Below are 12,389 nucleotides of genomic sequence, written 5' to 3' on the forward strand. Positions count from 1 at the left end.
ACAATGCTAATGACTGATTTGCTGTTAATAAATACATGGGTAAATCTCTTTTGGGGGCTCTCAGCTCTCCAGGCTGTGAGACCCCTGATTTCCCACTTCACACCTCTATGTTTCTCTGTGTGTGTGTCTTTATTTCCTGTAGTGCCGCTGGATTAGGGTCTCCCTGATCGAGCTGGTCTTGCCACCTGAGTTCAGGTAATCCACCTGTCTCGGCCTCCCAAAGTGCTGGGCTTACAGGCGTGAGCCACCGCGCCCAGCCTCATGGCCAATTTTTAACTGCCCACTGAACTATGCAGCTGGATGTTGCTTTAAGAATTTAGAGGAGGTCAGGGCTGTTGGCTCACGCCTGTAATCCCTGTACGTTGGGAGGTCAAGGCAGGCCGACAGCTTGAGTCCAGAGTTCAAGACCAGTCTGAGCAACATGGCAGAATCAGCTAAGTGTGCTGGTGCCCGCCTGTGATCCCAGCTGCTCAAGAGGCTGAGATGGGAAGATCACTTGAGCCTGAGAGTTGGAGACTGCAGTGAGCCGTAATCGCACCACTGCACACCAGTCTGGGCGACAGAGTGAGACCCTGTGTCAAAAATAAATAACTTAAAAAAAAAAACTCCCTTCATCTAAATCCTGTCTACTTCCAGGACTCAACTACACACACATACACACACACACACACAAAATCTTGGCCGGAGGCGATGGCTCACGCCTGTAATCCCAACACTTTGGGATGCCGAGGCGGGCGCATCAACTGAGGTTGGGAGTTCAAGACCAGCCTGACCAACATGGAGAAACCACGTCTCTACTAAAAATACAAAATTAGCCGGCGTGGTAGCGCATGCCTGTAATCCAGTTATTCGGGAGGTTGAGGAAGGAGAATCGCTTGAACCCGGGAGGCAGAGGTTGCGGTGAGCCGAAATCACACCATTGCACTGCAGCCTGGGCAATAAGAGGGAAACTCCGTCTCAAAAATAAATAAATAAATAAAAGTTGAATCACAACATCTTCCTCTGAAAGGTTGTAGTGATGTTTAAAATGAGATAATAGGCTGGGTGGGTCACGCCTTGTAATCCCAGCACTTTGGGAGTCCCAGCACTTTGAGGGTAGGAGTTGGAGATCAGCCTGAGTAACATGGCTGAGATAACGACTATACAGTGAATGGCACATAGTAAGTGGTTAGCTAATGTTTAACTCAGCCCCACTCTTCAATGATCCTTGTGGGCATTTCTTCACAAAGTTGCAGGGTATTTCTGTAGTCCTCTCTCCAGTATTTTTCAGTATTTGTTCCAGCACACACTAGGCCTTCCACAAAAATGATTGAGTGAAAACCCCTGGCGGCGGGAAACCGGGGTGGGGGTGTGGGGAGGGGCACCCCAACACAAACACACAGAAAATGCTACTGCAGAACATCGGTTACTGGGCAGAGGTACCTTTCAGAACCCCTAGGGTGCCCTCACATCCTGCCTGGCTGGCCTGATTCAAATGGTTCATTTAACCAAGGTCAAACTAAAATCTTGGCTGCTACTAAAATCCAGGAACCGTCACTTTTCCCAGATGAGAGAGACAGTTGCTCAATTAGAATCAGCAGCGGTAGGCCCAAAAGATCCCGCCTCCTCCACAGGGCGAACCTATCACCGCTCCTCCAGCGATGAGCGGCAGCTCTCTAGGAGCCAATGAGTTCCTCCCCATGGAAGGAACCCGCCCACCCCTTGTGTCGTCACCAGATCTCTTAAAAAGATGGAACCTCAGCGGCCCTTCCTCGTAGCGAGCCTAGTGGCGGGTGTTTGCGTTGAAACGTGAGCGCGACCCGACCTTAAAGGGGAGGGAGCAAAGGAAGGACAGAGCCCTTTAAAACGAGGCGGGTGGTGCCTGCCCCTTTAAGGGTGGGGCGTCCGGACGACTGTATCTGAGCCCTAGACTGCCCCGAGTTTCTGTTGCAGGCTGCGAGGAAAGGCTCCTAGACTGGGTCCGGGTGCTCGGCGGCGGCGGCTTCCTCCCCGCTTGTCCTCCCCGGGCCCGGAGGCACCCCAGCTCCAGTCATGCTGAGCAGAGTATGGAAGCACCTGACTACGAAGTGCTATCCGTGCGAGAACAGCTATTCCACGAGAGGATCCGCGAGTGCATTGTGAGTGCGGGGCCCCGGCGGGGAGAAGCGGGGGTTGCGGGAGAGGGGTAGGTTGGGGTCCGAGCCCACCTGGTCTCAGAGCGCCGTCAAACCATGCCTGGGCCAGCGGCGGGCGACGGAGGCCTCCGTCCTAGCAGAAGGGCGGGTGCCCTGCTAGCGATCCCCTAGATGGGATCAGCTGGGTCCCTGAGCGGTAAACAAAGGCCGTCGTTTCCGTTCCTCCCCAACACGCCCCTCCCTGCCCCTCCCTCCCACCCCTCACCCAGCGCGTCTGAGAGCCTGCGGAGTCCGCCTTAGTCTGATAATCGGGGAAGGATGGGTTTGCTTCTCAAACTGGGTTGAGGGCAAACCCAGTTGACGTTGGATGAAGGGGAGAAATCGTCACTCTGAGCTTGATTCCAGAAAAGAGGGGAGGTGTAGGGATGGCAGACGGGAGGAACCTGGGACTTGGTGGGTCATCTCCTGCTTTGGAAGAAAGGAGTCTTACTAGGGTGGATCCTAATATGTAGAGATGAGGAACAACCAAGTATCCAGGTATTCCCCCGTCTTTCTTCTTTCTCATTAGTGTTTGTTTGAAACCCTGCAAGGCTGGGTTCCCAGCCTCTCAGCCATTCCGGGGTTTCCCCAGTAAGTCGTCCTCCCAGGGCTTCAGAGGGTACCTGGCTGCTGTTCCTTAGGCCATCCCTGCCACTTAGAGCGACAGCTGAACCTGCCGCAGAGAAGTGGACTCCTCAATTCTGGGGTAGGGGTACCCAGTGGAGCTTAGGGAGTCATATCTTCTTCAGCCTTGCTTTGAATTCTCACCTCTCTCCTTTCTCCTCTGTTTCCTTCCCCAGAGCTCCCCAGGGCAACCCTCATCTCCAAATAGTAAATGGAAAGGGAATGGTTTGGGAAAACAGAAAGAAATGTTAGTAAGTGGGGGAACCCAGTGTTGGGGTCATTCCCTTCATTTTTCTCAGGCTGGGCTCTAGCCAGCCCTGGGCAGCCTATTGGAGGTAGGGTAAATTGAGCCAGGACATAATTAGGTCTGCTCTTATCTGTGAGGACAGGAAAGTATATTAGTCTGAGTGTGCAACTCCAGTAGAAGTTTGCTTTCGGCAAGCTTTCCTTGTGTGTTTCTTGGTGGACAGTCCACATGGTGGGTTGGGCATATTGCAGAGGCACAGCCAGGTCTTGAGACAGTGTCAGGCAGGAGGCTCACATTCCTAGAGAACAGGGAGGGATGAGACCTTGGACAGAAGCAGCCTCCTGGATGTCTCCCCCATCCTTTAGTCCCATGAGCTGAGAACATCAGTGCTGGCTAAGGGTAGCCTGAAGATTTATGGTGCCTCCCCCACCTGGCTCTCATCCAGGGGCTGGAGCGCAACCTAGCCTCTTGGAACTGCGTGGAACTCCAGCCTGACCTTTTGAGCCCTCCCACCTTCCTGGCTATTACGCAAGCCCAGGGCAGAACACAGGCTATAAAAATCTTGCAGCTACAATCTGAGTGGCTCCTTCTATTCTGCTTCCCTAATGTCAAAAGCTATGACTTTGTTCTGGATCGATGGCTCTCCTGCGTCTCTGTGGATTCTTCCCTCCTTGTATAGGTAGCTGTATGTGTATTCCCTGTGGGGTCAGCCCTTTCTGGAGACTGGAAGACCCATGAGACTGATCCTGTCTTCTTGGCATATCTCAAACACAATAACTTCTTTTCTTGATACTCTCTGGCCTTTTTTTTTTTTTTGAGACCTAGTCTCACTCTGTTGCCCAGGCTGGAGGGCAGTGGCGTGATCTTTGCTCACTGCAACCTCCGCCTCCCAGGTTCTAGTGATTCTTGTGCCTCAGCCTCCCGAGTAGGTGGGATTACAGGCACCTGCCACCACACACAGCTTTTTTTTTTTTTGAGACTGAGTCTCTCTCTGTCGCTAGGCTGGAGTAAAGTGGCACAATTTCGGCTCACTGCAACCTCTGCCTCCTGGGTTCAAGCAATTCTCCTGCCTCAGCCTCTCGAGTAGCTGAGACTACAGGTGCATACCACCACGCCTGGCTAATTTTTGTATTTTTAGTAGAGATGGGGTTTCACCATGTTGGCCCGGATGGCCTCGATCTCTTGACCACGTGATCCTCCCGCATTGGCCTCCAAAAGTCCTGGGATTATAGGCATGAGCCACTGCGCCCAGCCAATTTTTGTAATTTTTTTGTTTGTTTGTTTTTGAGACGGAGTCTTGCTCTGTCACCCAGGCTAGAGTGCAGTGGTGCGATCACGGCTCACTGCAACCTCCACCGAATTCAAGTGATTCTCCTGCCTCAGCCTCCTAAGTAGCTGGGATTATAGGCATGTACCGCCACACCCAGCTAATTTTTGTATTTTTAGTAGAGACGGCGGGGGGGGTTCCACCGTGTTGGTCAGGCTGGTCTCGAACTCCTGACCTCATGATCCTCCCACCTCGGCCTGCCAAAGTACTGGGATTACAGGCGTGAGCCACTGCGCTCAGCCCAATTTTTGTATTTTTAGTAAAGACAGGGTTTCACCATGTTGGCCAGGCTGGTCTCGAACTCCTGACGTCAATTGATTCACCTGCCTTGGCCTCCCAAAGTGCTGGGATTACAGGCGTGAGCCACTGTGCCTGGCCGAGACTCTCTGTTCTTGATTATAGAGCCAAGCTGGCCAATGGCTCCTCCTCTGGGCAGTAGAAGCTTACTTGGAGTAGAGTAGGAATGAATATGCAGATTAACGTGGCTGAGTTCCGCCATCACTGTCACTTGACAGTCTAGCCAGCTCTAGAAACACTAGATATTGGGCCCTAGCTAAAGCCCACTGTTAGGGGTAGAGGATTAAATGAGGCGCGGTTTGGCCCAGCAGACCTGATCTTTCAGGCCCCTGAATAAGCATGGAATAGAAGTTGTGACTTCGTCTAGAAACATGACACCTACTTTGGGTCAAGGCACCAGTGTGGGTGGAGGTAGGAGGGTAGGGTAGTGATGGGGTGTCAGGACAATGCAGACGTCTTCCTCCCCTCAAACCTGCTTCCCAATAATGTGCTCCGAGTAAATTCCCTCTGGTTCTGTAACTGGTTTGAAATGTGTGTGCTTGTGCATTTCTAGGAGTTTTCTTTGCCCATTTACCAACCAGAGTTGGGCTGAAGCTATTTTCTCCCAGTGAAGTCCTTGTAGGGCTGGGCATGGTGCTGTTTCCCCAGGTGCATGGGGCAGCCCCTGTCTGGCCCTTCTTCGAGGTCCCTGGGGCTCTGACTAGAAGGAAGTACCTGGGGGATCAGAACAGAACATACTTCCAGATGGAACCCCTGGAAGTATGGAGCCTTATCTTAAGGAAGTAATGGCCATGGAATTAACAGAGAGGCCCTTGGCTGTGGAATGTGCTAAAGGTTAGAGCTTCTCATCCCAGCTCACATTCTGCTACAGATCTCAACACTTCTGTTTGCAACACTGTACATCCTCTGCCACATCTTCCTGACCCGCTTTAAGAAGCCTGCTGAGTTCACCACAGGTACTGTGATTTCCCTCCCTCCTGCCAGAGTTCCAGTTGCCATGGACCAGCCTCAGGGGAATGGGCCTATGCCGCCCACTGGGAAAGGAGCAGTGGCTGTGTGGGGCTGTTCTGGAGCCTTTGCCTCTTCAGCCTCCCTTTCTGCACAGACAGGGGCAAGGGCAGCTAGATGGAAGTGTATTCTGGGCAAGTCATATAACATTTCTGATCTTCAGTTTCATCCTACAAAATGGGCATAGCAATGTCTACCTACTCCATTGTGTGGACCAAAGGAGATGGTTAATGTGAAAGTCCTTTGTGAACCTGAAGTGAGCAAATGCCGGGTGAATGTCATTACGGGCACAGTCTCTGTGTCATCTCCTCTCCTAGTGCTCCCACAGCCAGGACCAGAGACCTCCCTGATGACTGGGGCACCTGGTGATGGTGGCCTTTCTCTTTATGGGGAGCCTGAGTATGCTCAGATTGCAACTTTCCTTCCCTAGACATTGTGTAATTGGAGGTGGGGGCACACTTGCCCCAGTTTCTAGCCCCAGCCTTTCCTCCTCTCAGGATGGCTCAGGATGAGTCCCCACCCAACAAGGCAGCTACCCTAGAGTAATTCCCTTGGGGACCTTCTCTGTGAATCTCCCTTCCCCCTCCTCTCTTTTCCCTTTCCTAGACCCAGCCACTGATGTAACCAACCTCACAGACTAGTTGTTTATTATATTAATATTTTGAGCATATAAAGAGGAACCTGCGATGGGAGAGATCTAGGGAGGAGGAAAGAAGTATAGGAAAGTCTGGCCTGTATTCTCTTCACCTGGGACCACTGATTTTTAAGCTGCCACCATGGCTGGAGAATAGGCTATGGAGTTCATAATGTGTGGTCTCCTGGAGCCTTCTGTTCAGCTCTGCCTTCTTTGAGGGGGCAGGGATGGGGCGGGGAGCACATTGTAATACTTACGGCCTCAGAGCTGCCCCCTGATGTCCTGCCTCTTCCCCGTGCCTCTGTCTCTTACAGTGGATGATGCAGATGCCACAGTCAACAAGATTGCGTAAGTGTCCCTGCCTCAGCACCTAACACCAGTGGTCTTTAGGAACTGGGATCTAGGGAGGCCTAGAGCTGGAGGGAGAAGGGGGAAGTCTCACATGGTGAAGAGAGAGTTTCTGTTTCCACCCCATTTCTGGCTTCCGGCTTTACCTCACCCTGGGGACGCTCAGAAAAGCTGCTGTTCCTGTCTTCCTGGTTAGGCCAGGAGCTTGTGGGAGCCTCATGGCCAGGAACATCCGCTGGGGCCTGAGTCACCGGAAATGGCTCCAGCTTGGCTTCACCTCCCAGCGACCAGAGTGGGGATGCAGATTGATAGAAAAAGAGCAGGGTGTGGGGAAGATGGGAACCCCTGAGGAAGGGGCATGCTTGGTTCTGAGAGGAAGGCCCATATTCCAGGCTGCCAATGTTCACTAGCACATACAGAGAAAGAGAGAGAGATGACTCCTCTGAGTTAGTAGATCAGAAGGTAGCCCTCCACCCTTGATGGACCAACGAGATAGAAGTGCCCCTCTTCAGTGTATGCAGCCCAGGGCATAGACCTTGGCTATGAAGCTAGGTTTCAGTTTCCCCTTGTCCTCCTTTGCCCTCATGCCTTTGTGCAGGGCATAGCCACATAGGATGACCCTGTGCTTATCTGGGCAAAAAGAGGTAAGCTCAGAAATCCATATCCCTGAGCAAAGAAGAGAAGCCAGGCCCCCTAGCTTTGGCATCATACCTGGCATAACTTATAGGCATGTATGGGAGGACCACATTCCTGGGGACAGCCTGGGTATGTGACATGGCAGGTGACGGGCTTCCCATGAATGCCCGAAGCTGTGCCCATCCCATGAGCTGGGGCTTCCCTGGAGGTAAAGGGCTAGGGCGAGCCGGCAGTGGGTAGAACCCCAGCTGGACGGCTCCTTCCTTAGCTCTGTCATTGCTACAGCTGGTTCTGGAAGCCACAGGTGCCCTCAGGACAAATGGAACTTCTCCAGCACAGTGTAGTGAGTGCTGAGCTAAGCAAGGACACTCTCCCCTTCTCTGCCCAGGCTCGAGCTGTGCACCTTTACCCTGGCAATTGCCCTGGGTGCTGTCCTGCTCCTGCCCTTCTCCATCATCAGCAATGAGGTGCTACTCTCCTTGCCTCGGAACTACTACATCCAGTGGCTCAACGGCTCCCTCATCCATGGTTTGTGGCTCCTAGAGGCGGCTTGGGGTGGGGATAGGGAGCAGAGAGCAGATAGAGTCGGGCAGACTCAGGCAGCCGTGGGCCAATCAGTCATGTGTCGCACCTTCCCTCTCCGCTTCTCCTGCAAATGGTCAGTCTCCTGTCGGTTGCCCCTCCCTTTACTGACCATCTCTGCTTTTCCTTTTTTGCTCTAGGCCTCTGGAACCTTGTTTTTCTCTTCTCCAACCTGTCCCTCATCTTCCTCATGCCCTTTGCATATTTCTTCACTGAGTCCGAGGGCTTTGCTGGCTCCAGAAAGGTAAGTAGGGGATATGTATCCAGGCAGGAAACGGAATTCCACACACATGGTTCAACTGAAGAGATTTTAATAAAGAGGCTATTTGCAGAGGTTTAGTTAAAGGAAGTTTGAGGCTCTAGTGACAGTAGGAAGTCATTACCACCGTTAGGCCTGTAGAGACAAAGGGAGGAAATAGTTTCTAGAACCCACTAATAGCTGAAGCCAGGGATGTGAAGCTGCCCAGAGAGGAGCTGTTGTCTTTGTGTCATAATTACTGCCAAAACCATGGTGGCAGACGTGGGAGGACTCACAGGAAACATACCCTCACCTCTTTTCTACCTTCCATTCTCCTGTTGGATGCGAAACTAGAGGGCAAAGAGCTTGTGGGATGCAGACCTCAGAGGTCAGCCTCCCAGAGCAGACAACGACAAGGAATGGGTCTGGGAAAAGGAGATGCAAATGAAGAACACCTGGTATGTGGGGTGACCTTAGACTGGGGAGTGGGAAGGACAGAGCAACTTAGCAGAATAAGAGGAAAACCCTCTCTCTTATCTCCTGAATCCAGACCTCTCTGGTTCCCGCAGGCTGGCCACCATCTCTGATGTCTTTCTATCCCCACACTGCCCTGATGTTAACCTCCTTCACCTGTTGCCTCCTTCCGTAGGGTGTCCTGGGCCGGGTCTATGAGACAGTGGTGATGTTGATGCTCCTCACTCTGCTGGTGCTAGGTATGGTGTGGGTGGCGTCAGCCATTGTGGATAACAACAAGGCCAGCAGAGAGTCACTCTATGGTGAGTGGCCCAGCTTCCTCCAGGCTGTGTGGCTTTTCAGTTGGCCCATGTCCACCTGCCTGGAAAGACTATAACCTACTAAAGTGGAAAAGGTTGGCACCTTCTCCCTTTGACTGAAGTTTCAAACTGATAGACATCTGGCCAAATCCAATCTGCAGAAATGTTTCATTGGCCTATGCAATGGTTTTTAAAATATGTATTATTCAGTTGCTAACATTTTAAATTGGGAGGTTTCATATTAACATCTAGATATCTAACTTTGCTTGACAAGGAGAAGATCTGGCTACATTAGTCCCTGGTGATGGGGGCCAAATAGCAGTTATACCCTTTAGTTAGGGGTTAGGATCTCCCGTTGGTTATAGGCCCTGCCATTCCCTCTTCTGCTGATGCTGGCCAGCTTTCTTCATTTGTATTACTTGCCTAACAGCTGTGGGGACTGTGCCCTTGTCTAGACTCTGAGGCCTGTCAGTCCCCAGTAAGCAAGAAGAGATGAGCTGACATCCTCTTTTTTTTTTATCCTTAGACTTCTGGGAGTACTATCTCCCCTACCTCTACTCATGCATCTCCTTCCTTGGGGTTCTGCTGCTCCTGGGTGAGTGTACAGGGTCTGGGAGGGAATGGGTAGGGTCCTTGGACCAGAGTAACCAGGCTGGAAGGAGGGGGAATGGAGGGGCATGTTAGGCAAGGGGTGGAGAGCAGGGTCTGGCAGGTGACTGGCTCTTGTTCTCACAGTGTGTACTCCACTGGGTCTCGCCCGCATGTTCTCCGTCACTGGGAAGCTGCTGGTCAAGCCCCGGGTATGTGGTATTCCTTGCTCTTTGATCCTGCAGGGTGAGCTTCCTGCAGAGCTGGAACCAAACATGAAACAACCCTATGGTTGTGTAGTGCACAACTTGCAGAGGGCTGCAGCCTTTGTTGGTTCCTGTATCCTGTACCCCTATCATGCAGAGCTGGACACCAGACATGCAGGGCAGAATACAGGGCAACTGGGAGGGACTGAGCAAAGCTGCGGGCCACAGGGTGGTGAATGAGGGTTTGGGGGAGGCCTGAGACTATGGAGCCCTGGGAAGAACAGGGTTCTCCTGGGGCCTTTGGGTCAGGGAGCCTCTGAAAGTCAGTCTCTTCCTTTCCCCTGCCCCTAGTTGCTGGAAGACCTGGAGGAGCAGCTGTACTGCTCAGCCTTTGAGGAGGCAGCCCTGACCCGCAGGATCTGTAGTGAGTTGCAGTTCTTCCCTGATGGGGTGGTGGGCTTGGCCTGGGCAGAGACTGCCCAACTTGGGAGCAACACCATCTTCTCTGCCCTCAGATCCTACTTCCTGCTGGCTGCCTTTAGACATGGAGCTGCTACACAGACAGCTCCTGGCTCTGCAGACACAGAGGGTCCTGCTGGGTATGTGGGTTGGTAGGGCTTGGGATACCTCGGTTTCCCCAAGGAGAGTAGCCCCTGGTTCCAGGTGCTTGCTGACAGCCTCCCATCCCTGCACAGAGAAGCGGCGGAAGGCTTCAGCCTGGCAACGGAACCTGGGCTACCCCCTGGCTATGCTGTGCTTGCTGGTGCTGACGGTGGGTATACCAGCCCTAGAGGTGGGGAGTGGACCCTCAGTACTCGAGGCCTTCTCAGGGAGAGGGGAGGCGATGAGGGGACCTAGTTATCATCAGTAATAGTGGTTGCTTCTCACTGAGTGCCTGCTTTTATGTCCTGCCTGTGCTGAGCACAAATGTTGAGCACATCAATCCTCATTTTGTAGATGAAGAGACAGAGTTGAGTGACTTGCCCAGGGTCACACAGGGTCAGTGAGTAGTTGTGCAGGTTTGCCCTGGCATGAGAATAAGCAGTCGATTCCCCTATGGACTCAAGAATATATCTTATCAGTTGGAGGAAGAGAGATGCCTTTTCCTATTAATCCTTTTCGCAATCCATCCACCTAGGGGAGATGTATCTTATAATGTCCTCAAAGACACTCTGTTGCTAATAACAGCTTTGATGAGGTCCCATACAGCTCATTGGAAGCGGAGCTAGTCTTGGAAACTGGAAATGTTGGACCAGAGTCTCTGCCCATTCCTTTAGCTCTGGGTCGAGCTGTGGTCTGGGGTGGGATGGGAGTCTGACCTTGCCTCACACAGGGCCTGTCTGTGCTCATTGTGGCCATCCACATCCTGGAGCTGCTCATCGATGAGGCTGCCATGCCCCGAGGCATGCAGGTACCAGGCTGCCCTCCCACCATATCCTTTGGGGAGGGCCTAAGAACAGCTGGGGAGAGGAGGCAGAAGCTGAGGACAGTGGGAAGGCTGGGTGCCGGGTAGTGCTGATGGTGGGGAATGCTCACAGTGACACTGCCCTACTCCTCAGGGTGCCTCCTTAGGCCAGGTCTCCTTCTCCAAGCTGGGCTCCTTTGGTGCCGTCGTTCAGGTTGTACTCATCTTGTATCCTTCTGGAATACAAAAACCTGTCTCCTGGGACTCTAGACAGCACTTCTTGGACTTTGTCTCCTTTGGGACTCTGAGCAACACTGATGGGAAATGGGGCAAGTTTTCATCAACCTCGGGTTCAGAAAGAAGGAAAATACTTAATTTTGAAAGGAGAGCTGGTGGTTCAGTAGAATCTGATCAGAAGAAAATAAAAAAGAGGCCGGATGCAGTGGCTCACACAGTGCTAATCCTAGCACTTTGGGAGGCTGAGGCGGGTGGATTTCTTGAGCTTAGGATTTCAAGACCAGCCTGAGCAACATGGTGAAACCCGGTCTCTACAAAAAATACAAAAACTTAGCCGGGCGTGGTGGTGCGTGCTTGCATTCCCAGTTATGTGGGAGGCTGATGTGGGAAGATCGCTTGAGCCCAGAAGGTCAAGGCTGCAGTGAGCTGAAATCGCACCACTGCACTCCAGCCTGGGTGACAAAGTGAGATCCTGTCTCAAAAATAAATAAATAAGAAGTGGGCTGAGAGAGAGCTCTGTTCCCTTTGAGATGAGTTATTAATTCTTAGGAGCCAGCCAGTTCTTCCTTAATGCAGTGGCAGTTACCTAATGGTGTCCTCAGTTGTGGGCTTCTATAGCTCTCCACTCTTCCGGAGCCTGCGGCCCAGATGGCATGACACCGCCATGACGCAGGTAGCTGGGAGGGAGTAAGGGAAGCCTCCTGTGGGGTGTGGATGGGCACTAGGTAGGTGCCTGCAGCTCTTCCACCCTCACCACTCCTTTCCCTGTTTCTACCCAGATAATTGGGAACTGTGTCTGTCTCCTGGTCCTAAGCTCAGCACTTCCTGTCTTCTCTCGAACCCTAGGTAAGTATTGAAAGGAGGAAATAAAGGAATTGGATTTTTTTTGAGTACTTACTGATGTAAAGCAGGCATTTTATATACATGCTTTCTCTAATTCCCACAACAAACCCATGAGTAGGTATTATCCGCATTATACAGATGAGGAAAGCGAGGCTCTGTAAAGTGCCTACACTGAGCTTCAGGGTACTGTTGCTGCAAAGTACATACTTTTTACATTTGCTACTGCCTCTCTCATTTACTTCT

At 52.1% G+C, this 12,389-nt stretch overlaps 1 protein-coding gene across 1 annotated transcript in view; it reads left to right on the forward strand.

Annotated features, from left to right (window-relative positions):
* The first annotated feature begins 936 nt into the window (after positions 1-936).
* LMBR1L (limb development membrane protein 1-like) overlaps positions 937-12,389 on the forward strand; it is a 14,517-nt gene continuing 3,064 nt past the window's right edge. The window contains exons 1-16 of the mRNA XM_011987602.1: positions 937-1,236; positions 1,614-2,117; positions 5,520-5,604; positions 6,605-6,638; positions 7,663-7,802; positions 7,997-8,100; positions 8,744-8,870; positions 9,394-9,462; positions 9,603-9,667; positions 10,013-10,085; positions 10,177-10,260; positions 10,357-10,433; positions 10,995-11,072; positions 11,221-11,294; positions 11,886-11,976; positions 12,083-12,149. Of these exons, the coding sequence (XP_011842992.1) occupies positions 2,046-2,117; positions 5,520-5,604; positions 6,605-6,638; positions 7,663-7,802; positions 7,997-8,100; positions 8,744-8,870; positions 9,394-9,462; positions 9,603-9,667; positions 10,013-10,085; positions 10,177-10,260; positions 10,357-10,433; positions 10,995-11,072; positions 11,221-11,294; positions 11,886-11,976; positions 12,083-12,149 (1,240 nt within the window). The 5' untranslated portion in view covers positions 937-1,236; positions 1,614-2,045. The remainder of the gene's footprint in view (positions 1,237-1,613; positions 2,118-5,519; positions 5,605-6,604; positions 6,639-7,662; positions 7,803-7,996; positions 8,101-8,743; positions 8,871-9,393; positions 9,463-9,602; positions 9,668-10,012; positions 10,086-10,176; positions 10,261-10,356; positions 10,434-10,994; positions 11,073-11,220; positions 11,295-11,885; positions 11,977-12,082; positions 12,150-12,389) is intronic.

This window comes from Mandrillus leucophaeus, unplaced genomic scaffold (genome assembly GCF_000951045.1).
Source record: "Mandrillus leucophaeus isolate KB7577 unplaced genomic scaffold, Mleu.le_1.0 Scaffold313, whole genome shotgun sequence".
Classification (NCBI taxonomy): domain Eukaryota; kingdom Metazoa; phylum Chordata; class Mammalia; order Primates; family Cercopithecidae; genus Mandrillus; species Mandrillus leucophaeus.